Source organism: Thamnophis sirtalis, unplaced genomic scaffold, assembly GCF_051295495.1.
Source record: "Thamnophis sirtalis isolate CommonGarterSnake01/CBP01778 unplaced genomic scaffold, rThaSir2_p1.2 scaffold_9, whole genome shotgun sequence".
Classification (NCBI taxonomy): Eukaryota; Metazoa; Chordata; class Lepidosauria; order Squamata; family Natricidae; genus Thamnophis; species Thamnophis sirtalis.
The window spans coordinates 60,115,162-60,142,772 of record NW_028261389.1 but is presented as its reverse complement, the minus strand read 5'-3'; the positions used below and the strand labels follow the sequence as shown (position 1 = coordinate 60,142,772).

Here is a 27,611-nt window from a genome sequence, read left to right as displayed (position 1 = left end):
TAAATATGTAGTGTAGCTGTCAACAGACTTTGATTCTGAGATTCATACACTCTAATACCTTACCTCTGTTAAAGGTTCAAAGGTATATGCATAAAATGGCCTGGCATATACAAAAACAGGCAAGGCATAATCTTTCCTAGCCATGGAAGCAATGCGCATTGATTCCTTAAGGCGATGGTGAACAAATTTCAGAGCATTGGCACTTGATTTCAATATGATTTCAAGATATACAGAAGGGAAAAGGGCAGTACTGTCTCTCCATAGCCAAATTAGTTCATCATTCCGTGAAATTTCAATATTTGGACATTTGCCTGTGTATTGATCAGGTTGCTTCTTATAATCATAATTATAGCAATCTGGATACAGATAGTAGCCCCAATATCCATCTGGTCGCATTTCTTCAGCTAGTAAAAGTGTATCTCTCATGAAACTCTTCCCAGCTTTTTCATATTCGTCCTTAGCTAATTTCTTGATTGCAGCTTCGGACAATTGTGGGTGCAATTCTTTAGCAAATTGAATAGATCTGGTTCTGTAAACATTTTTACTACCCCAGTTTCTAACCCACTGGGGTCTCCAGTTTTCCCAGTCAATGACTCCAAGTCCATGAAATGCCTTCAGCGGGATCATACGCTTGATATCCAATCTTGTTTTATTGAGATGTTTGCTGAGGCTTTCATTTTGCGGTATAATTCCATTGAGGAAATGCCCATGGTCATCAATATGGGGATAGACCCCCAACTGGGTAGGATAAAATATTGTCACAGCAGACCCACTTAAAGACTCATTGGCATTTGGTATAATGTGAAAAATCTTCAGGTCTAAATCCACCTGATAGCGCATCTGACATTGGGTAGTAGGTGCATTCCAGAATATAAGGAAAGGCTCATTAGGATACATTGGAGCTTTGGCCTGCATAACATGAACTCCATTAAATCTCTTTAATAATATCCAAATTGCCAGGCATTTAATCCATAGATGACACATAATATGCAGTTTTTCTGATACTGTTAGATCCTTGATGGAGGGAAAGAAGAACAGGAAAAGTACAGTGATGATAAGAAAAAAACAGCAATTCATAATTGCAGTAGATATGATGGATAGCTAGATTTTCATACTATTTATTAAAAGGTAACAAAAGTTGAATTAATCAATTATTTATGATCATATTTAAAGGATGTTCAATGTAATGCTGATCTAATTAGTTAGACAGGTAAAATTAATATATTAATTCAAATAAAATAATTGTAATAGAATTTTCTAAAGGTAAAGGTTCCCCTCGCACATATGTGCTAGTTGCTCTGTGTCCAGAGGATGAAAGTCTGGAGGTTTCATGTCTCTTTTCCAAGAACCACATTGGGTCTAACCTATTTCTACTCTAATGCTGCTGGTTTGTAATTAGTTTTGCTACCACCTGTCTTCCATAGGGCACTTCACTTGACTTCTTCCCTGATCTTAGTTGTATGAGAAAAATAGGGCTCCCGTTTAAAAGGGAACACTATTTAATGTGGTCTCATTCTATCTGCAGTAAGGATTTTTATTTAAGGAGACCATATTGAGCATTTGAATGAGGTCGGTTTGAGCCAAGCAGTCAAATTAAGCCATGTGAAGTCAAGAGTTGGAGATTTACACAAGTCCCTGCTCTAAAGATCATGAGACTAGCTGATGAGTAGGGTTGATATGGTGAGAAGGAGAGGTGGTATTCAGCAGGTTCTGACCAGTTCTGGAGAACCGGTAGCAGAAATTTTGAGTAGTTCGGACAACCGGTAAATATCATATCAACCGGTAAATATCATATCCGACTGGTCCTGCCCCCATGTATTCTCAGCCTCCTGAGTCCCAGCTGATCTGGAGGAAATTGAGATTTGCAGTAACTTTCCCCTGGAGTGTGGAGGGAATGGAGATTTTACAGTATCCTTCCCTGCCATGTCCATCATGCCATGTCACACCCACCAAGCCACACCCACAGAACCATAGTAAAATTTTTGAATCTCACCACTGGTAGGGAGGGTTGCTATATTCTTACTTCTCCTACCAGTTTCTTAGCTGAGTATGCCAATTTATGTATTTTTCAGATTAGAATATTCTGATCATACAAAGTACTTCAGGATACTGTACATTTTAATCCCTAGATGTGTGAATTCTCTTGCTTCCTATAAAATAGATGATAAATGCTAAATATAACAGAACTATAATAAATAAGGTATTAGTTATCAAATCCTTATTAATGGTTTGGTTATGTCAACATTCACATGAAACCTGTAGCTTTTCCCCACCCCATCCAATTTTTTAACTATGTATTCTATATTTAGTGTATTGAAACATAGATAAACATGAATTTTCGCATCTTATTCTATACATTAACTAAAATAAATTACTCAAAGCATTCCCCCTGAAGTAGATGAACAACCCAAACTGGTAGTCCATTTTACTTACAAAGATATGCTGAAACATCGGAATAGATTAATTCTGCAATTTATCAGTATATGTTACTTGTATTCACATGTATAATACTATGTAAGTCACCATGTAGGAAGAAGACACAACTTTCTTAAACATCTCGTATGAAGTCACTTTAGTTTAACCTCATCTTTAGAGAACTTTGCTGAAACATAGATAGAATCTTGGTGATGAAAACAATAGGGGAAGAACATTGGCAGAAAAGGGCATGGAGTTCCAGCAGCTTAGAAAAATAGCAATACAAGTAGCATACTGCAACCATTTATCTTCTCAGCGCCCTTAATTTAGGTCATCAATTTGATGTCCTTTCAGACCCTGACACTCAAGTTTCACATCAGAGCATAGCATGGATACAGCATTAATCATGAGATAGGAATGATAGTATTGTCCAAGTTCTCCTTGATTTGTCAGGATCTTTTGATATTTATCATTATGTTCTTCTGGACTGCCTCCAAGGTTGTGAAGGGTGGGAGGGAACTACTTTATAAAGATTCTCCTTTCTTTGTGGCCAGTTTCCAGTTGGTTTGACAATCTCACAATTTGTGAGATGCCTGCAGTTCAACATTCTCCTTCTAATATCTATGGAGTGGAATGGAATACCCCAAGGCTCTGTTTTGGGCCCAGTACTCTTCAACATCTTCATCAATGATTTGGATGAGGGAATAAATGGGCAACTCATCAAATTTGCAGATGACACCAAGCTGGCAGGAATAGCCAACACTCTAGAAGATAGGCTAAAGGTACAGAAGGATCTTGACAAACTTGAACATTGGCCACTATCTAATAAAATGAAATTCAATGGTGAAAAGAGTCAGGTTCTACATTTAGACAAGAAAAACGCACAGGTACAGTATAGGTGGTACCTTGCTCAACAGTAGTAACTGTGAAAGGGATATTGGAGTCCTAGTGGACAACCATTTAAATATGAGCCAGCAGTGTGCAGCAGCTGCCAAAAAAGCCAACACAGTTCTAGGCTGCATAAACAGAGGGATAGAATCAAGATCACATGAAGTGTTAATATCACTTTATAATGCCTTGGGAAGGCCACACTTGGAATACTGAATTCAGTTTTGGTCACCACGATGTAGAAAAGATGTGGAGACTCTAGAAAGAGTGCAGAGAAGAGCAACAAAGATGATTAGGGGACTGGAGGCTAAAACATATGAAGAACGGTTGCAGGAACTGGGTATCTCTAGTTTAATAGAAAGAAGGATCAGGGAAGACATGATAGCAGTGTTCCAATATCTCAGTGGTTATCACAAAGAAGAGGGAGTCAAACTATTCTCCAAGGCACCTGAGGGTAGAACAAGAAGCAATGACTGGAAACTAATCAAGGAAAGAAGCAACTTAGAACTGAGGAGAAATTTCCTGACAGTTAGAACAATTAATCAGTGGAACAGCTTGCCTCCAGAAGTTGTGAATGCCCCAACACTGGAAGTTTTTAAGAAGATGTTGGATAGCCATTTGTCTGAAATGGTATAGGATTTCTTGCCTAGGCAGGGGGTTGGACTAGAAGACCTCCAAGGTACCTTCCAACTCCACTATTGTATTTTGTATTGTATTTGAGGCAACTGGATCAACCATGAGTACAGATGATACTTGACTGTACATGGATTATAGGCTGATCAAAACACACTGCCAATGTCCTAATGTCTGGAGATGTCGACCCCACTAGATAGCCCAGACCAAGAAATTATGATTCATTCACTTTTCCCTTGGTAGCAGTCCTTACATGTCTCTGGCAAGTGGCATGGCCTATCATCTTTATTTCTGCCTTCAGGAGATACAAGGCTCTGTCTAGGGAGAAATGGGTTCAGATTTAATCCTAGCAAAATTATTGACTGCAGATATTCAGATAAATCCCAATTCAGCACTGGTATACAATCTAGATATTTTTTTCTTAGACTCACAGCTCCTGTTCAGGATAGGTGACAGAAGGGGCAGGAAGATTCTTGCGCAATCTATCTGTTGTACCAATTGCATTTGCCCCTGAACCAGGAGCTCTTCAGGCAGTCAATAACGGGCCTGGAGCAATGGCTACAGCTGATCCACAATGCAGTGGTGGAGATAGTAATGTATTATTGCTACTCTGTGAGTTAGCAATGGGGGAATTTTCACAAAAACTTTTTATATGAGTATATGCCCATATATGTTTACTTTGTATGCAGTTGTTGTAGCATGCATGCTTAAAAAAAAACATTTTTCTTTCATTTTTTTCCTGTGCAAACATTTCCCTAATACACAAGTTTTATATATTTTAATACTTTTGCTGTTCACCTCTCTCTTAATTATGAAGCTGAGCTTCATAACCTATGGATCCTTTCTAATGTCAAATTTCAGGAACCACTATGAGAAATAATCACACAAATCAAAAAATCAAGTATGAATTTGGATGCCTTCCATATAATGATGTTGCTACTACAGTCAAACAACCCATGATTTATTGCCTCAGTAGGAATCCTGAAGCATCTATATTTTATGATTTATCAGCAAGTCAAACCACAGGCTGATCACCTACTCAGTGATTTTCCTCAAAGAACCCTCACCTATTTGTTTAATACATGGTTTTTATAACCCTCAAAGATTCAGCTCAAATTCAATTAAGAAATATGGAATCTTTAAGTCCTCTGCTAAAATCTGAAATTATGCACGTTTGGAGATTTCCCCCCGCATGTTTTTAATTTATTTTTAATTTTATGCTAATGAACTGTACAAATGTTTTCCAGGTTGAACCATGGAACTGTTTAGTATGAGGTATTTGCTGTTTAATTGATAGTGTTATAGTATGTGGTGTTTAGCCTTCTCTCCAGAGATAAATGGTAGACATCATTGCTAGTAGAAACCAGTGTAAACTACCATACAGTAAAGTGGTGGGTTTCCATTTTTTTTTACTACCAGTTCACTCGTGCGCATGTACTCCTGCACGCACGTGATGCTTCTGCACATGTGCAGAAGTGCCCGGGTGGGTGGGCGGAGCCTCCCGCCACCACTATTACAGGTTCATTTTTATTGTTCTTTCTAAACTGAAATTTGCAAATCTATTGCACTACTTCAAACCTTAATGATTCTATTATATATTATCAATAAATTAGTAAAAACTGCTCAGTCAATATCTTATGGTCTTGCTCAGTTAAACTTTCAAAGGTGACACATTATTTTCCCACTTACATGAGTGATCTAAAAAGAAATCATGCAGAAATATTTTGGCTCCATAGCTTGAGCACAAAAAGGGGACTTCAGAAATTAATGAGGTGAATCTTATGCCCAAGCCTGCTAAAATAAGTAAAAGTATTTCCAGAAGAGTTTCAATTTGTAAAATTGATTTGCATCACCCACAAATAAGTATGACCGATCAGTTTATTAATCTGTGTATTTTATCAGTAGAGCGAATGAAGAAAAACTGATGAATAACTCACTTAATTTGTTATGCCTGGATTGTTTTTTTAAAGTGCTGAAAGCCTTTATTGTATGTATTTTTAATTGGGTTTGCAATATTTAAAATAAGCCTTTTAAAAACAGAGCTTTGTTAAGAACATATAAAGAATGTTATGTTTGCCCATCTAAATCAGTATTTGATAATACAAAGTGACCAACAGAGACGCTCAACAAGCTTGCAAATTTGGGCTAGAAGTGGGTTCTAAGTGGTATTTAAGATGCATTGCCCAGGATTTGGAAAATTGGTAAGCTGTTAACAAGTCTATTAGACATTGAATAGTAAGATCTTCTATTGTCTAAATTCATTTTGTCCCTTTCTAAAGTCATTTAATTGGTTGTTATCATATGTTAGTCAATTCCACATCTATGTGTTATGTGAATTGTTTTGATGAGGCATGAATTTCCCTAATTTCCGCTCTAATAATTGATGCTAGTTTATTAGAAGAGAAAAAAAAACCTACTTCCATTCACATTTCCCAATACATGTATAATGTAAGCTAATTTCTAACCATTTACTTACCTTCGAGTTAGATGGTATCCCAACCAAGAAAGCAATGAAAACCTACTAGGAACATTTGAGTGTTGAAAGGTGTAGAAATAGGAATTATAGCACATTATTTTGTAGTACAGATCAACGTGTCATGTAATTGGAGAGAATCAGAGGTGGGTTGCTGCCGGTTTGGCCCAGTTCCACCAAATTGGTAGTGGAATTCAGGCCTGGGTCACAGAACCGGCAGCGACCCAAGCCCGCCACACTCCCAAACCGGTTACCTCGCTATCGCTTGGCTGCTGCCATTTTGAATTTTAGTGACTGCGCATGCGCAGTTCACTGTAAATTGTTCTGTGCATGCGTGCAGAACAATTTACATTGGACAGTGCATGCAGACACAGAACACATCTGGTGTGTGGATTGCAAACTAGCAGTAACGCTGGCAGCAACCCACTCCTACAGTGGATCTCTTCATCTTTTCTTTTTTAACTCTCAACATACATGATTAATGTTCCATAGTGGACCCAAGCTTTCACTGTGTGCAATGGGCTTTTGCAATTCAAATCAATACCAACCAGAGGTTTCTATGAGTTTAAACATTTACCTAGATCCCAGGGGTGGGTTCCTGCCGGTTCTAACCAGTTCGGTAGAAGAGCCTCCAGAAATCTACCATACCGGTTAGAAGAGGTTCCCCATGGAGCGCCTGTCCCGGCCCACTCGCTTGCTTGCCCTGCCCGTTCTGTCGCTGCTTGCGGGCGGTAGCTTGTGCAGCACGGCCAGCTTCCTAGGACCTCCCCGAACTTGCCTAGGAGGTGTGGCAACCAGCAAAGCATGGGGGCGTTCCAGGGTGTCCCCACACCCCACTAGTTCCTGCCTCCCTTCCTGGCTAAGTTTTCCAAGGAGTGGTTTTCCTCCCATCCCTTGTGGCTGGCTCCCGCTGAGCTCGGTAAGTCCTGCCTCTGCTGGACTTCGCGCTCTTCTCCGTGCGCTCCTCGCGACTGCAATAGACATCCAGAAGCGGCTTTTGTGGCTAATGGGGTTTGGGCTTCAAGTCTGACAGCCCCTGCCACTTCTGGACTACTATTGCAGTTGCAAGGAGCGTGCACAAAGTTCAGCGGAGGCAAGAAGGTTCTTGGCACTCCCCAGTCACTTTCGCGGCTTCCCAGAGCACCGATAAACTTTCTTTTTCTTTTGCCTTTCTTTTGCCCACCGCTATGTCCAACATAGAGGCTGGCAAAAGAGAGCTAGCGGCAGGCTGGCGCTTTCTTTCTTTTGCCCAGAGGCAGGCTGCTTAATATAGTAGTCCAAGCAATTAAAGTCTTCCTTTCTGTATCTCTTTGTGCAAGCCATTCATTGGAGCAAGGTGGTCAGTGGGTGACTTCAACACACAAAAGGACAGTAATCTTCCTTTTCTAATATTTTGTGTGTTTGTTTCATGCTAATGTAGTGCATGCAATTGAAGAGTTCATTTGTGTGTCTCTTGTTTGTGCAGGCCATTTATTGGAGCAAGTGTGATGTAGAAGACCGGCAAGGACTGTCATCTTCTTTCTGTAAGTAGCTCTTTTATCGTTTTGTGTGCTGGTTTCATCTTAATGCAATGCATGCAATGAAAGAGTTCATTTCTGTGTCTCTTCTTTGTGCAGGTCATTCATTGGAGCCAGTGATATTGAAGACTGGCAAGGACAGTCATCTTCCTTCTGTAAGTAGCTCTTTTATCATTTTGTGTACTTATTTTACTCTTATTTAAGTAGTAAGTACACAAAATAATAAAATTCCTTTTTATATCTTTTTGTAGATCATCCATGGGGGCAAAGAATTCAGTGACATCATCTTGGCCACTCCTACTCGGTCACATGACTGTCAAGCCACTCCCACCCAGTCACATGACTGCCAAGCCACTCCCATCCAGTCACACAGTCAGCAAGCCACTCCCACCCGGTCACCTGGCTGGCAAGCCACTCCCACAAAGCAGGCCACACCTACAGAAGAGGTTCCAAAAAAAATTTGAAACCCGCCACTGCTAGATCCCAACACCAGTAATAGGTTAATATTCCCAAAAGTGCCTTAGTTTTACTTTGCATAGTGAGACCCAGACAGGAATAGTGTGACAATTGTTTCTATTTGCATACCCCAGCAATTTTCAGTTTACAAAGGCAATTAAGAGTGCTTTGATTCAATGTTCCCCAAATGTTAGTACTATCATGGGGATGCAGTGTTGAAGCTAAATGCCAAATTTTAAGAGCCTTCTGAGCACATTGTCTGAGAAACAAAGAAACCCTGAACCTCAAAGGAAGCCAACGAGGTCAAAGTAAACATGAATTTGATATGCATAATGCAGATGTAAGCTTTCCCAAATTAGGGGAAATGAAGAAAACAGAATTGTATTTCCAGAAATATTCTTGAAATGAATTTACTAGGTTTTCCTTTTGAGCGTATGAGAAGAGAAATCTGGGTCAATGAGTTCAAATAATTCATTCAGTGATTCACAAAACAAAACAAGGGCTTTTGTATAACAATTTAATTTGCTATGACATAACAAAGCTAGGAAATGACAAGAATGGTTATAAATAGTACAAAATGTGTATAGATATCATTGAAAGGAATGCTCTGATAATGAATGCAACATATTATTGACCAACCAATAAGTCTCTTATCTCAATGATGTAACAGCTCTGGGTTAGAGGGCAGTGGTGGGATTCAAAATAATTACTAATTGTTCTGTCGGCGTGGCTTGGTGGGCATGGCTTGGTGGGTATGCCAAGGGAAGGATACTGTAAAATCTCCATTCCCACCCCACTCCAGGGGAAGGTTACTGCAAAATAAGCTGGGACTCAGGAGGCAGAGAATAGACGGGGGTGGGGGCAGTCAGAGGTGGTATTTACTGGTTCTCTGAACTACTCAAAATTTCCGCTCCCTGTTCTCCAGTACTGATCAGAACCTGCTAAATACCACTTCTGTTCGAGGGGCTGGAGATGCCATTGATGATCTTGGAAAAGACATATCTCCTTATCACTGACATTTCTGCCCACTCACTTATTCTTCTAGGTTTAATCTATGTAATGATGAGTGTGTAATGCTATGTACAATGACCTTGGGACAGCCAGAGTGAACTATAAGCATGTTAAAAATATCTCAATCCACAGAACAAAGGAGCGTGTGGGAAGCATTTCAGAAAGCACCCTCTCTGGTTTTCTAGATAGTAAAAGGAGAGGAAGGGAGATATACTTTCAACATTGCAAGTTTTTTTTTGTTAATGTAACAATACAATAAAGATACACTTAGTAGTCCTGGTTGCAATTCTTGTCTGGACTAGTTTGAAAGGTTAACAGAATGTGAAAGATGCAAAAGAGATAGGAAATATTCTCATTTCTCCTGTTGCTGCTCTACATACCTTTCTAAACAGCAAAATGGACACTAGCCAGAGGGAATGTCAAAAATTATCATTGCCAATTATGTTCTTGATTAACTAAGCCTTGTTTCCAAGCAGAGTAAAATATTGGAGTTCTTTATTGTATTATTATTCTTGAATTGAGTATGCAAAAACTGTCTATGTGCAGTTTGCCAGAACTTTTATTTTCCCCAATATCATGCTATTCATAAACATATTTTCACTGCAAAAATGATTATGAAATTAATTAATATTATTTATTTTAGATATACCATACTTGGGGGTTACCAAAAAAAAGTAGACTTCTGCATGTTCCACAAAAATATACAGGAAACTCTAGATTTGTACTGCCATCTAGTGCTCATCTATATCATTGCAACTCATGTATGAGATGCCTTTATCAACATGTCCCCATTGTGTGTGAGCAGATCTTTGTCTAAAGACAATTAGTGTGAAAAACCTTATGTGCACAACTGTAAAGGCTAATGTTGAAATGCTGAGAAATGCATACTGGTAATAGAAAAAGATGCAAATGGAGGGAAGAAACTAAAAGGTAAAGCAAAGTATGGATTTTTCAGTTCTACAACTAGAAAATATTTTTGAATGAAATAATTAAAGTGTGATTATCTGGAGGGATCTGGAAGAGAAGGCCCCTCTGAATCCTGCCTTACTCCCACAGTGAGATCTTCTCAGTCTTACCCTTTCTCTACAATAATATTCTTCCGGATATCAAAGTGGCCCAACCCTCTTGGCTTTTGGGAAACTCCAGAACACTATTTCTGTGTATCTCTGCAGGCTGAACGAGTCACTTTGGCTTCTCCTGATGTGTATGGATGGTGTTATGGTTTCTCCCGGATGCATGGAAAGTTACCACGTTTATTTCAATATATTGTTATATATTGTGATGTTTTGGGGTTGATTTCATTGCTGCTTTGGGAGATCTGACACAATCGGGAGTCACATAATACAAACCAAGTAAAATAAACAAACTATCCAGGAATAATAGAACACACAGCAGAGCAAAACACATCAAAGAATATGGAAATAATTGTCTTCATATTAGCATCTAACCTAATATGTAATGACAAAGGTGCCATAGCCACATTTAAAAGCAAATATCATTACAATCCATGCTGCCACAATCTACTGTCTTCTTTATATGTTGACATACAATTTGTATCATGCATATTGGACATGAAGGGAAAGCTGTTCCATTCTATTTGACATTCTATTAGTTCTTGATTCTTCACAATCTATGTATACCAGTCAAGCTATGTAAGGGTCTGCAGTAACCCTAGATTTATTGTCAACCCTCCCCGAACCGACAGTTTTGCATAATGCCCAGTGAAACCCATGCACTTGTGTGCCTGAACTTTGCTGGGAAGGATCTCACAGAAAGAGAAGTCATGTCTGCAAATAATATTAACAATAACAATATTCTTTTTTAAACATTTGAAGGTATTCAGTTTCTAAGCTATTCTACCTATTTTACTGATATTATGTATGTATTTACCAAAACATATGCCTACAAGCATGGGTTTCCAACCTTGACAACTTTAAGATTTGTGCACTTCAACTTCCAGAATTCCCCAGCCAGGTCTGAAAGTTGCCCTGATCTACAGTGTAGCATTTTTTGTCTGTTTTCCTTCTCATAGTATGGGAAGGAACTTATTTTACTTTATAAAAATGCCCCTGCCCTTGAAACTGAGCAGGATTGAACTTTACACAAGAGCATAGGATATAATAGATATCCTTGATTTTCATGAAAAACCAACATAGCGATTTTCATAGAATGAAATTTCCACTGAGATTGGAACAGCCACCACTCACCAGCCACTACCCTGCTGGTGTTTTAAAGGAGCTGGAAGACCCAAACCTTTGGTGGGAATGTTTGAAGCTTCCTTTTATCCTAGATTTTCTTTTGTCTCCACTTGGTTTGTTATCTTCCCATTTCTGCCTTCTTTTTTCCCCTTCTTTTTTAATGCCTTATTTTTCATCTTTATATAATTGGTAAATAGCCTTTGGGAGATGGTTGATGCATAATACTAATAAATAATAATAGTGCTGCAATTGAATTGCCTAGAACTGAACCTTCTACCAAATTAGAGAAACCACATGTTATCTGAAGTTCTTGCTTCCAGCTTTTCTTGCACAATTGAAACTGCCATTACCAAACAGTTGTAGTAGTAGTAGTAGTAGTAGTAGTAGTAGTAGTAGTAGTAGTAAGCTACTATTGTGTATTTTGATATTCGCTTTTCTTCTTGCAAAAAATAAATAATTCCACTTCACAGTATAGGTGGGTTGGCACCCACTAATCGCACCACAAAAACCTACGTATATATTCATTTTGAGTCAAAAATAAAAGCCGTTTCCTTTTAATGTTTTAATATTGATGGGCGGATATGACCTCGTAGACATAGTGTTATCATTATGTTTTGCATTGCCTGCTTTCTAGTAGTTTGCTGTAATTAATCTCCACTTTTTTTAATTACTGGAGTTAGAACAGGATCTAAGAAGTGAGAGAGAAAACGTATTTTCTTTTCTTGCAGCCTCAGGTGAACAGCTAATACGCTGTGCTTGTGTGGCATTAAGCCTTGCTTCTAGGCCTTCTCCTGGCTAGTTAAGTGAGCCAAGAAGAGTTACAGACAAATCATATTCCCTTGGTCTGCCACAGTGCCCATAACTTTGATAATGTTTGAAGAAGGGAGCTTAATCAGAGCCATGGTGTTGGAGTTTCTCAGAAGCTTATTAGGCCCCCAAAGGCTGCTGTCGTAGTAACAACACTAAAGACACAGTAACCAGGTAGGACCTGGGTGGGTGGGTGGTAGATGGGACCATGGATGCGAGACCCCTCCTGGTCAGTTTCTGGTCCCAGGGAAGCAAGAGGGGCTGCAGCTTTATTGTTATAAAATGAAACATTTGTTTTAGGTGCCCTGTTTGAAATGGCTACAAAGAAGAAGCAAAGAAAAACAGACGACGAAAACCATGAATTTAAAGTTGAATGGACTGAGACTTTCATGTTTATTCAAAACTTAAATGGCCTTCCAACCTGCCTTATTTGTCAGGAAAAATTGGCGCATAACAAGAAATCAAATTTGGAGAGACACTTTACAACTAAACACGTGTCATTTAATACTAAATATCCTGTCGGTGATGCAAGGAAGAAAGCAGTTGAGGAACTTCAGAAGAGTCAAGAAAAAGCAAGTTCTGTATTTAATTACTGGATGCAATCTTCCAATAATGTTAATATTGCAAGTTTTGTGGTTAATCAAGAGATTTCTAAGAAAGGAAAACCATATACAGATGGCAAATACATTAAAAGTTGTTTTATAAATGCATCTGAAGAGCTATTTCGGGATTTTAAGAACAAAGCAGATATTCTAAAAAAAATTGAAGAGTTACCACTGTCTGATAAAAAAGTGAAAGATAGAACAGTCAAAATGTCGAATATAACTAACCAGCAAGTCGAAGATCTTAAATTGGTTTCAGCTTTATCAATAGTTGACGAGTCTTATGATATAAATGATATAAAAAGTTTCACTTTTTGTATGATTTATTTCATCCACAGGTCCTAGAGAAGAACTTTTAAGATTATTACCACTCAAACACATGGAGAGGATATAGCAAATGCTGTAATTGAGTGCATTGGAAAACATCATATTCCACTCGATAAAATTGTCTCAATTTCAACAGACGGGGCGAAAAGTATGACTGGTGTAAGAAACAGGTTTGTTGCTATTTTGAAAGAAAAAATTAATCATGAGATATTTACTTACCATTGCATCATTCATCAAGAAGCGCTTTGTGTGCAGACATTTGTGTGCAGAAGAAATTTGCAAAGTTATGGAATTGGTGATTAAGATTATCAACTCTATTATAGCTAAAACTCTTAATCATCACCAATTTAAAGAATTTTTAGTTGAAATGGAGAGTGAGTGGCAGATCTTCTGCTGCATAACAAGGTACGTTGGTTATCAGGAGGAAACATTTTGAAATGTTTCGCTTCCTTATTGACAGAAATTAAAGCATTTCTCCTTGAGAAGGGTGCTTACTATCCAGAACTAACTAACGATCAGTGGATCCAAAAAAATTATTTCATGGTAGATGTTATGTCTCATCTAAATCAGCTTAAATGTAAACTACAGGGGAAAGGAAACACAATTTTTTCGATGTTAGAAGAAATTATTTCATTCGAAAACAAATTATCTCTTTTTGCTCAAGATTTTGAAAGAGAAACTTTGATTCACTTTCCAAGCCTGTTGAAACATCACTAAGAAAATAATTCTGATATTGACATTTGCTATTTCAAAACAACACTTTTAAATATGAGGGAAGCTTTTCTCAACAGGTTTCAGGAATTCCGAAACAGCAAAGCGAGGTTAGCCTTTGTTAAAAAAAAAAAAAAAACCTCTTAATGCTACTGTAATATAATTAGATTTTTGTCCCTCATATTGACATTGGCAACTTTGAAATGCAATTGCTGGATTTAAAAAACAAAGAATTGTGGAGCTTGAAATTTGAATGCCTTTGTGCTGATATAGAAATATTGGAGAAAAACAAATATGAACTTAGTTCACAGCATAAGTGGTCTGCTTTGAAAGACCTGGAGAAGGAAAATATGTTGATTTTTAACACCTGGAATAGTATCCCTGACTCATATAATCAACTGAAAAACTAGCGTTTGCTGTTCTTTCCTTATTCGGGTCCACATATTTATGCAAACAATCATGTTCAAGCATGAACCTTATCAAGAGTAAATTGAGAAGTCGTCTTATTGATGAGAACCTGGAATCTTGCCTAAAATTAAAAACAACAATATACAAACCTGACTTACCCAAACTTTCCAAGGCGATGCAAGGCCATTGTTCACATTAGTGTTTGTCAATCATTGTCATGATTTAATTTTATGGATATTGTAAGGTAAATTGTAAGGAATTTAATTTTATCAATAAATAATATCATTATTAAGTATGATATCAAGTTTGATTCAACTTACCTATAGTTTAACTAAGACTTAAAACTTTAAGTAAAGTTTATTATGTTAATTTTAGGGAACGTTGTGGAGTGAAAGAAGATGTAGTGTCGAGTATTGAGAAAGGTATGTTGAGATGGTTTGGACATATAGAGAGGATGAATGAAAAGAGATATACGACACAAGACGAGTGTGGATGGGAGAGTTGGAAGGGGTCGACCTCAGTGAACGTACCTCAATCAGATTGAGGACATTTTTAGCAAAGGCCAACTTAGGGGTACCCTAATTAAGTTAATAACAATGTACCTACTATATAGTTTAAGTTTAAAAAATTTGGCTCTCAAAAGTAATTTCAATCATTGTACTGTTGACATTTGGCTCTGTTGACTAATGAGTTTGCCGACCACTGATCTAGGGCAGCTTCTGTCCATCCAAACTTTGAGTAGAACTGAACTGACGTTTTAAACCAGGGGTGTCAAACTCAAGGCCCAGATCCAGCCTGCATGGACATCCTGGAAACTGTAAGGTCCGTCCCACATCACTTCGGCCAGGCCCATGCCATCCCGGCATATATTTGTGCATGCACACAGGCCCAGTTCTCCATTCAGCCTTCAAACAGTAAGGCCGGCGCACGTAAGCGAGCAGCACGGCAGGGCCACAAACGTCCTTGGTTCCTGCACCTGGCTGATTCAGATTCCACAGCCAGCCTTACTGTTTGAAGGCTGAACAAAGCCTTCAACTGAGCAAGGAAGCACTGCAGGGCAGCTAGGGCAGCTTCTGCCCATCAAAAGAATAGGAAGGGTTCAAAAGAGTTGGAAGGGATCTTGGAGGTCTTCTAGTCCAACCTCCTGCTTAGGCAGGAAACCCTACACCACTTCAGACAAATAGTTATCCAACATCTTCTTTAAAACTCCCAGTGTTGGAACATTCACAACTTATGTAGGCAAGTTGCTCCACTGATTAATTATTCTAACAGTCAGGAAATTTCTCCTTAGTTCTAAGTTGCTTCTCTCCTTGATTAGTTTCCATCCACTGCTTCATGCTCTACCCTCAGGTGCTTTGGAGAATAGTTTGACTCCATCAAGCTTCAGACTATCACTTATCCATTGATCCGTAGTAAGAAGAATTCTTGGCAGAACAATTAAGAAGAGCTACTATATTTATATGAAACTCTGTCCTTTTTTACATGGTAAACAAGTAAAATCCTGATTTGATCACAGGGAAGGAAAATTTTAGCTCTCAAAGTACATAAAATTTTAAATTAACCAAAGTTGCTCTATTCCAGTTGGGATGATCCTTGTTGTCATTGTTCTTAGGTCTTAAATTATGTATAGGAGATAATCAGCTAGCCAGTTGCTAAATGGTGAGAGCAGAGTATCCTAAATGTTTCTATAGTTTGAGATAAGTATTGTTTTACAGTTTTTACATTTTCATGATATTCCAGAAGGTGGTGCTGAAAGACTAGTACTTTTCCATTTAATAGTAATTGTACAAATGTGTATTGTTATCACTTATGCTCATTTGCATCATAATATATCCACTTTGTTAGTTATAAACACAGTGGGTGATATATATATGTGTGTGTGTGTGTGTGTGTGTGTGTGTGTGTGTGTGTGTGTGTGTGTGTTGTGTGTGTGTGTGTGTGTGTGTGTGTTGTGTGTGTGTTTTTTTATTTGTGCTGATAAATAAATAAAGGGAGACTAGTATAGATCTATTTCAAGCTATTTAGCTCTCATCAGCTAGCCATACCCTTACTGGGATTTGAACCTGGGCTATATTGCACACTAGGCATACTAGGCATATAACAAAGGCAACAGTAAAAATATTGGGTTTCTGTCGTGATGGACTCTTGTGACGAGCCGAAGGACAGATGATGGAAGCAGTTAGCTTCCTCCCATAATTGGGGCTTACCAGGGGTTGTAAAAAATCATATATATATATATATATATATATATATATATATATATATATATATATATATATATATATATATATATATATATATATATATATATATATATATATATATATATATATATATATATATATATATATATATATATACCGTATATATATATATATATATATACCGTATATATATATATATATATATATATATATATATATATATATATATATATATATATATGTGTATGTGTATGTGTATGTGTATGTGTATGTGTATGTGTATGTGTATGTGTATGTGTATGTGTATGTGTATGTGTATGTGTATGTGTATGTGTATGTGTATGTATGTATGTATGTATGTATGTATGTATGTATATATATATATATATATATATATATATATATATATATATATATATATATATATATATATATATATATATATATATATATATATATATATATATTCTCGTCCTCCTCCACCACCACCAATATACAGACAAGACAATGACTTTGCCAGCATACATGACAGTAAGTCAGGATGAGATATAAGGACATAGAATCATTCAACATTTCTTTATTTCCACTCTTCCTGCCTAGCACATGTTCAGTCTCTCAAGCCGTCAGGGATAGATGCAACAAAGTATGACATAAGTAATTGCATGTTGTCAAAACAGCATTTGCCACTATGGGAGCAGTCTTCTCCTAACTCCAATTTAAGAAATTTTTTTTTTAAAAAAAATAACAGCTGTCTGTTAATTTATTTAAATTTTCTGACACTGCAAGTGGAAAATTATATAACTGTAAAACATCCTAAAAAATAAATCTGTGTCCATTGCTCAGTTACGAGCATGTTAGATTATAACTGCTTATAAATGGAAGAAACTGGGTATTATCAAACTTTTTGAACATTCCAAAATTATCCTATTCCTTGACATTCTGTTTGTCTTTTTATATTATATATCCATATTCTGAATTTTCTAGCAAAGCAAGCTCTGAAAAAGAACAAGAAGGTAATGGTTTGCTTCTTTCTTTGTTTTAAAAGCCCTCACTTGGAGTAATAAGCACTGTTGGAAAGTTTAACACAAGGTTCTTTAACAAGAAAAGCCAATCTAGACCATCAAATATTGAAGTACTATTTCATTCTTTCAACAGAGATTCAAAAATTAATTAATATATATTTACATATATATACATATTTACATCTAGCAGAAAGAAATAGGACTTAATTCAGACTTCTACAATATAGACTTTTTTTAAATTGATCACATCTTTATTATAAGAAAGACACTTTCAGCTGTAAAACTTTGGCTTTTATTCTGATTTATTTATTTAGATCAAAATGTAAACATTGAAAGGTTCTTCCTGTTTTACCATAAGTACTTATAGTATAAGAATTATATCCTTTGTGAAGTTTGTTCTGCTCTATACAACTCTAGGCCACTCAAGTAAAATTTTAGCAAGGAAATGACATCCCAAATGCCATTCAGTTGTGACATCTTCTTGTTATGAAAAGCATGTTAATTTTAGTATCAAAAACCTTATATTTAAGTGGGGAGACTAAGCATGTTCAAATTTCTGCTCATGATTCCAAGCCAAAAATTGTAAAATAACATTTTATTTTGCATGCTTTGTCAAAAAAAAAAACTATTTGTAACAGCCTTGTTTAGATTTGTTGTGACATTTTTTTTATTGCTATTTAAGATCAAATCTGGGCTGGTGATAGCTGTGAGCAGCACATAATTGGCCTGGTGCAGTAAGCACTAATTTATAACATGTTTTAAAGTTAGTTTACTTTCCATAATGATTTTTGGTGTGACATTCAGATGAGCCTTGTGTGTTCTCAGGTACAAACATGTACAGTAACTAAGGCTGATTATCAGCAGATAGCCAGAACGTGCAAAGATGAATTCAGGAAAGCAAAGGCTCAGAATGAACAAAAACTTGAGATAAAAGTCAAAGATAATTTTAAAAAGTTTTTTTCAACATATCAATAACAAGAAAAAAGAATGAAGGAAACAATAGGTCCACTAAAGATAGAAGATGGCAAGGAAGTAACAGGCAGTAGGGAGAAAGCAGAGCTGCTTAACTCATTCTTTGCATTAGTTTTTGCACAAAAAGAAATTATAGACCAACATACCAAAAAACTTCTGTAAAAGACACAACTAGAAACAAAAGTTCAAATAACTAAAAAAAATGGTAAGAGAACTGACCTTCACGAATATAAATTACCGGGACCTGACAGATTACATTCCAGAGTTCTAAAGGACCTAGCAGATGTTATCTCAGAACCATTGCACCAGTGGTGGGATTTACTTACCTTCTTTACCAGTTTGCATATGTGAACATGCGCACATTTTATTAAGTAATATCTGTCCCTTATTTATTTATTAAATTTTCTAGAAAAGGGTTTGAGACTTAAGCTTCAACAGTTTTTGTAGTAATTGGAAGTGTAGACCCTGTTATAGGGAAGGAAGAGAGAAAAGAGGGAGCAGGAGTGGAAAGTGGAGAAGATGCCAGAGAGAAAGAAAAGACGATCTCCCCTTAATGTTCAGTCTGTTCTTGGCCACCATTTCCTTCTGATCCACCTATCAGCCGTATGTGATGCAACTCCCAAAATGAAATTCTGAACATGCAGCCCTTGCTTTATGTTTATATCTTGCATTTACAAGGAGAATGGCATTATGAATCGAATAAGCGTCTGGATCCTGTTTGTGCTTTGTACTACCTGCTTATTTTTCCCTGAAACTATTGGATGCATCCATCCACTTGAAGTTAAGATATGTTGCCACTGAGATTGTTTTTAATGCTTTCAGTGCTCAGAAGAAATCTGCAAAACAAGGGTATTCGTGATAAGAGAATACCTGGGTAAAAGAAGGTAATGTAAAAATACTTCACAATATCTCATGAGCCATCCTTGACCTGAATGAAGTTACATTTCACAGGATATTAACAGGACAATTGACCAATGGAATAGCTTACCTTCAGAAATTGTGGATGCTCCATCACTGGAGGTTTTTAAGAAGAGACCAGACAGCCACTTAACTGAAATAGTGTAGGTTATCCTGCTTGAACAGAGGGTTGGACTAGAAGACCTTCAAAGTCCCTTCTAGCTCTATTCTATTCTATTCTATTCTATTCTATTCTATTCTATTCTAATTTTGATCTGCAGTCAAATTAACCTGAAACCAGCATAAAATGGATATGATGATCCTTCTTCCTGATAATACTATTCTATTGAGATGTAACTGTTTAAATTGTTTTCTCTATGTATTAGACTGAAGCTATGCTGAATGAAGTTTGCTGTCACCTTTTATATTATTATGACTCATTTTAAGCCACCATTGTAGGAACAATTACATTTTCCAGAACAAACAAAAATGTTTTTCTTTCCACAGAGATTGGAATGCTGCTTAGTAAGATTCCTGTTAGAGTCTATTGACTCTTTAATTGTATAAATGTTAAGGTGTCAACAGAATGGTCTGTATTTCTGAGAATCAGAAGACTTGATTGATTGCTTGCTTGCTTGATTGATTGATTGAAGTGAATAAATAAAAATGATTGTCTCAAAGAGGAAACAACATCTATTTCCATCATCCATAATTGCAGAACAGAATGGAAAACCTCCATTGGAATCTCTATCTCTTTTCAATTAGTTTGAAATAATTGAATATAAGTAATTAATGAATGTTACAGGTCCAGTTGGTTATAGTAGTCAAGACACCCATTTAAAAAACTGAGAGACCAAGAGTTCTAGTTTTTCCTTAGGCGTGAAATCACCTGAGGGACCTTGGACCAGTCCCCTCTCTGTTAAACCGAGGAAAAAGAAAGCAATGCCAAGCAACTTTTAAAAATTGCAGGGATATATTCAGAAAATTGCAAGGTTAACACTAACTCTAAAGTACTATTTTTAAAAAAATCTATTTTACACTCAATACATGTAAACAGCTCCCATTGTTCTACCACATAGAAAAAATGTAGTTCCTTTTGGTCAACATCAAGAAATGTTCCCACATTTGAAATAGGTCCCAATGGATTGAACATCAATATAAATAATCAATAAAAATGCAGAATTCAAGCACATTCAAAAAGAAGATATTTATTTTCCTTTTTAAAAAAAAATCTGCCTTTTTATTTTTACAAATAACTGAAGGAGGCAAGCATACCTAATACATGAGCCATGGTGGCGCAGTGGTTAGAAGTTTGAATCTCACCGGTTCAAGGTTCACTCAGCCTTCCATTCTTCCAAGGTCGGCGAAATGAGGAGTCAGATTGTTGGGGCAATATGCTGACTCTGTAAAAATATTTAAAGAGGGCTTTCAAGTGCTGTGAAGCAGTATGTAAGTGCTATTACTGTTTCTTCCTATTTTCCCCACAACAACACTGTGAGATAAGTTGAGCTGAGAGAGAGTGAAGAGCCCAAAATCACCCAGATGGCTTTGGTTTCCCAATTTCTAACTTGGTGCCTTAATTACTAAACTACAAGATATGTTTTTCAAGTTGTGTACAAGTATATTGAGAATGAACCTTTTATGTCTTCCTTGAATGATAACATCCAAAATAGAAGGACATGAGAACACTGAAACATCATAAGCAGATGGACAGAAACTTTAATTTTGGCCATTTTTCGATAAAAAAACTTTATAGGGATTTGAAGTTGATTTTAAGTTTCACTTGGTACACAGATTTCAGTTTAAATCAACACCATGCACACCCTATATAGTAGTTCATTTTGCACAGCTATCACTGCATCAGTCAGTCAAATATATCCTGCTTTATCTTGGATTTTTTAAAAGTTTATATATAGATTTATACAAACTTCTAATTTTTTAATCATTTAAAAGTAACTCAACAGAAGCTCAAAATACAAACACCAGGCATTAATATATTTGGTGAAATTTACTACTCTTGAAGAAATAAAGAAAAAGAGTATAATAGAATGTTTTAAGACTTACCACAATATAATAAAAATGGAAAAAGACAAAATATACCAGCAAACAGGCAATGTAATATATTTTAATGTATTGTTGCAGAAGTAAAGCCCATTTATATCCATGTGTTACTGTCTCTGGAGACTTAAGTGGGATGATAATAGTTTATTGCTCTTCAAATAGACTTCCAGAGAAGCCAAATTTCAAAAAGAATTACATATTTTTCTGACAAATCAATGTATTTTAAATTGAAAAAGTAGTACCATTTGGTGGATGATGAAAATAAAAGTAGCACCTCTATTTTTGAAAGACATTTTACACAGTACATTTCTTTGCTCATAAATATGCAAGATTTTTGTCTATTATGAAAAATAGGAAAAGTATAATGTTCCTCCTGATGTTTAAAAAATATAATAATATTTTAGAAAATATAAGAGCTCAATCCTATTTCAGCTTAAATCTTATGTACTTCCTAAGCACCATAACCCCTTGCTATGTTATCACAAGTCCACCATGACCCATCAGTGGTATTCCATCCACCATTGATCTCTGACTCCTAGATTGCACTGTCCAGATGGCCACATTTTAAGCTATTTGGGGAAGCTTTGTGGGGTTAAGGACTAGCTTGTCTCATAGAGGATTCCAGCCCCTGGTAATTTCAAAAAAATTGAGAAGTACATAACTCAACATGGGGTCAATGGGTTTAAATATATTTAATTGGATACTACAGTCTACCTCCAACCTATAATCAATGCACTTTTGATTTTACTGTAAATATATTAATTTGAAATACAGCAATAGGTCTCATCAACTTGCAAAATGAAAAATGATTCAGGGCTGTGGTAGTTGCTTTGCAGAGAATACATGGAATGATATCCTATCCACGTTCATTTAATATAATTTAGAATTTATCTATAAATATTCATATTTAATTTGATGTGTCCTATTACATTTGGTCAAATTTTCTGCTTTAAAGATTGAATTCACATGAACATAAGCCATTCAAAATTTCTGACAAGTATCTCTGGGCTGTTGAATGCATAATACTGTTCCTCATGACAGAGCAAGAGTTTACTCTTCATGTACATTGTAATTCGGCAATATTACAGAAAAAGAAAGAAACATTGTGTTGTGTTGTGTTGTGTTGTATTGTATTGTATTTTAGTATTATAAATGTATAGGCCACCCATTTTACCTCAGGGTAACTCTTTTATTGGATACAGAAATGAACATGTTTAAAATTTCTCCAATAATCATAGCTTTTCAGCCCTTCTGAAACCAACATAAAGTTAAGCAAATAAGCAAACATACCATATAAGTAAATGTGATTAATATGCATAATTTGTATAATTTGTTCAAATCCCCTGGCCCAGAATTTAATGAGACGAGTAGTTTAGGGGCAGGGCACACATTCTTGTTGATTCATTTTCAAGTATTTCCATAAAGTTCTGGAAATGTTCACTGCCTGAAATCCAGGACAGCAAGCATCACTCAATGGATGCTTGTTCTGAATCTCTCCTTCCTACCAGAGAACATGGATGAATATAAACAGAACATAGAATTGCAGACCCTGATAAAACAGAGGCACATAGAACTTCTGAATTTATACTAGGCCATACCATCTTCAGAAGTGCCAGGATCTGCCTGACGTTTGAGTATTTGGAAAGGGCAGAGACAGGGCTGGTTATATTTTGATGAGTTTCTTCAGAGAATCGATCCAATATCATGTAAAATTCTAAAAGTAATTCCCTAGAATTATGCTCATGACACTTCTTTGTTCTCTCAAATATAGCATTGTCTTTGAAGTATTACTTCCATTACCTTATTGATTCACCCTAAGTACTTCATTTAACACATGAGTTGCTGTCACATCAAATCAAAATATGCTGCTGCAACCAGTTTTTAATTTTACTGTATCTGATATTTGTATACTTTATTTGCTTACACAGAGAAGTTGTAGCCCCATTCTCTTTAGGTTAACCTTGGCAGCTTTCAGGACCATAATACAGAACACAATTTCTATAGCCAAAGAAGAGTCGAAAGAAGAAGATTACTGCTGAAGGACTTTGGCTCAGCCGCCAACAGGAAGCACAAAACTTTCTCATATCTTGCCTGAACTTGCTCTAAAACAAATAAATAAAAAGAATTAGTGTACTTTATCCTGTAAAGTTTCTATCCTAGTTAAAAATGAAGGGCTGGGAACTATAGCTGGCAACTAATTAAGATTATAACTCTTCCTATTGTGAACAGAATAGTATTAACAAGTTATTATTTATTTCCCTTTTTCCTGAGTGGTAGATGGAAAATCAGATAAGGTAAATAAAATTTGATTGTTATTTCTTTCTTTTATTGGAAGAATGCTGATGGTAGAGTCTTCACTGACATGTTTGTTCTGGGTATTCTGAAAAGCTGAAGGTAGAAACCTAAACCTGAATTTCTAAATATCACTAAACAAATTGTTGTAAGTCAAGCATTACCTGTAATGAGATAATCGATATTCACACTGCTGGTTTTCAAAAAATATGAACCGGGATGCACAAAAGAAAGTATTCCTTAATTCAGTGGCATCCACTGGGGAGAAAATGTCAAAATAGAGAAATCAGCTATTATGACAGTACAATCAAGTACCCACTCATATGAATTTATGATATAGAAATAGAAAATGGGTAGAATTTGAATATTGTCCTGCTATGACTGCTAACTTTCCTATTTTGAGCCCACCTCCCATAGATGCTACTGCCTTTGCCAGTTGTGATATTGACAAAAATCACCGAAACCCTGAAGATACAGTATTTTTTTTCTAATGTTAATTGAAATACAGTAAAAGGTGTGGTAACTGGAGGACAAGAGTTCAGCTAACATTCCCTGCAGTGATAATCACTTCCTCTATGCTTAGTATTTAATTAATTATTTTAATTCACAGGATGTTTATGTATTGTACCTATATCCTGTGCTTCCTTCAAAAGATCAGGACAATATGCACAGGCAAAAATCTATTCAGTTTCTATAGCTGAAGGTTAGTTAGTTAGCTTTAAATTGATATGTCCCCATCTCCCTCCCTCCCTCCCTCCCTCTCTCTCTCTCTCTCTCTCCCTCTCCCTCTCCCTCTCCCTCTCTCTCTCCCTCCCTCCCTCCCTCTCCCCCCTCTCTCTCATGACTCTTTTTGCCAGTCAATAATCATGAAGTTAGGTCTTTTTTTCTATTCTGATCCTTCAAGATTCACCTCCATTATTTAAAGATTAACGAACCTTCCCTGTCAACTGATTGAATTTTATGACTATAGTAATAAAAAATTTTGTTCATCAGATTCAATAAACACCTTTCAGTTTGTCTTACTATAATCAAAGATATTTATCAGGGTAACATCCAGGTTCCCAGTCTCCCATTTTATGGCGGGAAGGGAAGCTGATCCCTTCCGGTCGAGATGGCCATTCTGTTTGAAATGGCCCAAAGAATTATATTGACAAATTGGAATAGTAAAATTGTTGAGACATTAAGGATTGGCTTCTGTAAATCTGTAACCAATCCACTCCAAAAAAGGGAATATTTTCTACTAATCAAATGATGCATTATTATCTACTTCTTCGATACAGATTTTATGATATTTTACAACAAGGATCCTGAACCCCTGGTTTGTGGACTGGCACTAGGCTGTGGCATGCCAGCAACTGGACCGCGCAAACAAGTAAAGTTCCATCCACAGGATGCAGGCAGTATGCAAAAACAACCCTTCGGTTCGCAGAAAAACCTTTCTCCATGGAACGGCTCCCTGGTATCCAAAAGTTTTGGGGCCATTGTTTTATAATAATACAGCAGTTTCCTTAGACTTTTTTTTTCTTTTTATTTGATCTCAATGTAATATTACAGTCATAGTTTGGTACTGCTCTGCTCTGAAACTCATTGAATTTGCTTGTCAACACATTTTGACAAGAAAATGTTGTCCTGGTATTCATAGTTTGTTTAGTACTCGATGTGCAAGTTAGAACTTGTCAGTGTTAGTTGCCTTGTGGCTTTGCTACCCTTTCCAATCGAAATAAAAGGTCACACATTAGTCATGTGGCAGCTCTTGCTCTGTGCACATTCCCTTGCTGTCTTGTCTTAGCTTTTGTGGTCATTTTGTGTATTTTTGTGCTTTTTTGGCCACCACTACAGGCAAAGTTTTGATTTTATTTAATCTACATATTTAGTTACTTAAAACTAATAAATCATTCAACATGTGATTTGCTGTTACATTAAATCAAAATACGTTGCTGCAATCAGTTTTTAATTTTATTGTATCTGATATTTGTATACATTAATTTGCTTATACAGAGGATATACATAATATACACAATCTTTGCATCAATGAAAATGTGTACAAGTCTCTGGTTTATAGGAACTCTTGGGGAGGAAATTGTGTGAGACATTTCTCCTATGGAAAGATAAAGAGAGCAGTCACCATGACTCTTCAAATCTGTTGCATTTTACTAAAGACAAATTCTATAGATATTTAAGGATAATTGCTGGGATGTTGGAACTCTCTAAAACATAATTACATTCTTCTATCCTGTGGCATAGAATACATATTGTAAAGCATAATGATTTTCTACTGATTGCTATTTCTTTTCTCCATAGAACCAGAATAATAATATAGATATTTCCTTGATGTTACCAGGTATCAAGCTGATTCGATTTTATATTTTTCTACTATGTTCCCACTTTTCTTTTTTTGCTTTCTTCTTTTTCTCTCTCTATCTTTCCCTCTCTTTTTGTAGCCCTGAATGAACTCAGGTAGCAAAGCAAATACTGCAGCTAAGAGTTGTTCATATTTTGGGATCTAGTTCCAGTTTGATGCTTTAAACCATTCTTATTTATACTTTCTCCCCTCGTCCAAAATTATAAGCAGGTAAACAATTTCTAGTGCCAAAGAAAAGTCAAAACAGATGATTACTGCTAAAGCACTTTGGCTCAGCTACAAATAGGAAGCACAAGGAAACTCCACAAAACTTTCTAATGTCTTGCCTGAACTTGCCCTAAAAAAAGAAAATAAAAAGAATTAGTGTACTTTATCCTCTAGAGATTCTATCCTAGTTAAAAATGAAAGGCTGGGAACTGTAGTTGTTTAAATTTTTAAAGCGAACGTAAAAAACTAACATGGAATAAAGAAAACAAAGAAGTAGAGGTAAAAGGGGGGGGACCCAAAGTGCAGAAAGAAGGATAAAAAGAAACAAAAGCCTTTCTGATTCCCTTTGCAGAAAATACAAGTATTATTACTTTAATTTACCTCTTACTTTACTATAAGAAAAGCTCACTTTTTCTATTATCCATTTTTTCTAATCATAAAGTGGTATCATATAATAAGCCATAAATGTACTTTTCCCAATTTCATGCAAAAACCCAATAAGGGTTACCCAGGTCTCCATAAACAGTCTTTTTGCTGATGAAATAAGTTAATATAACCATCTCTGAAAATTCATGTTTAGGTTTCTACCTTCAGCTTTTCAGAATACCCAGAACAAGCATGTCAAGCATGAAGACTCTACCACCACCACATGTCCAATAAAGGTAGAAATATTAATATAATTTTATTTACATGATCTGATTATCCATCTACCAATCAGGAAAAAGGGAAATAAATAATAACTTGTTAATACTGTTTCTGTTCACAATAGGAAGACCGCCCATGTTTCCCCCTCCTGTGGATGCCATTGCTCTTTAGTTCCACTGGAGGAGAAATTGCTTTCACACCTTTTATTACAAAGCAAGAGTTTTGTCAAATGCAGCTTCCACAGGAGAAGATCTCAGTGCAAAAGCACAGGCTCTGAAGTTCATTACAGGTAGTCCTCAACTTTTACAACCACAAATGAGCACAACATTTCTATTCCTAAGCGAGACAGTTGTTAAGTAAAATTTGCCCCATTTTACAACCTTTCTTATCGCAGTTAAGTGAATCATTGCAGTTGTTAAGTAACTAACACAGTTGTTAAGTGAATCTGGCTTCCGCATTGACTTAGTTTGTCAGAGGGTTGCAAAAGGTGATCACATGACCCT

The 27,611-nt window shown here is 36.3% G+C and overlaps 1 protein-coding gene and 1 long non-coding RNA gene across 4 annotated transcripts in view; one reads left to right on the top strand and one right to left on the bottom strand.

Annotated features, from left to right (window-relative positions):
- The window catches only part of LOC106554387 (hyaluronidase Eo Hy-1), a 29,268-nt gene extending 9,486 nt beyond the window's left edge, over positions 1–19,782 (bottom strand). The window contains exons 1-2 of the mRNA XM_014073036.2: positions 19,633–19,782; positions 64–1,014 (exon numbers count right to left, since the gene is read on the bottom strand). Of these exons, the coding sequence (XP_013928511.2) occupies positions 64–1,014; positions 19,633–19,656 (975 nt within the window). The 5' untranslated portion in view covers positions 19,657–19,782. The remainder of the gene's footprint in view (positions 1–63; positions 1,015–19,632) is intronic.
- Positions 19,783–23,756: 3,974 nt separating this feature from the next.
- Positions 23,757–27,125, top strand: LOC148044159 (uncharacterized). 3 transcript variants are annotated; one of them, XR_015697659.1, is made up of 4 exons: positions 23,757–23,896; positions 25,175–25,266; positions 26,196–26,235; positions 27,044–27,125. It is a non-coding gene; the product is annotated as an uncharacterized LOC148044159 (long non-coding RNA). The 3 variants fall into 3 exon arrangements; XR_015697658.1 differs by having other exon boundaries at positions 25,175–25,294; XR_015697657.1 differs by having other exon boundaries at positions 25,175–25,353.
- Positions 27,126–27,611: the final 486 nt, after the last annotated feature.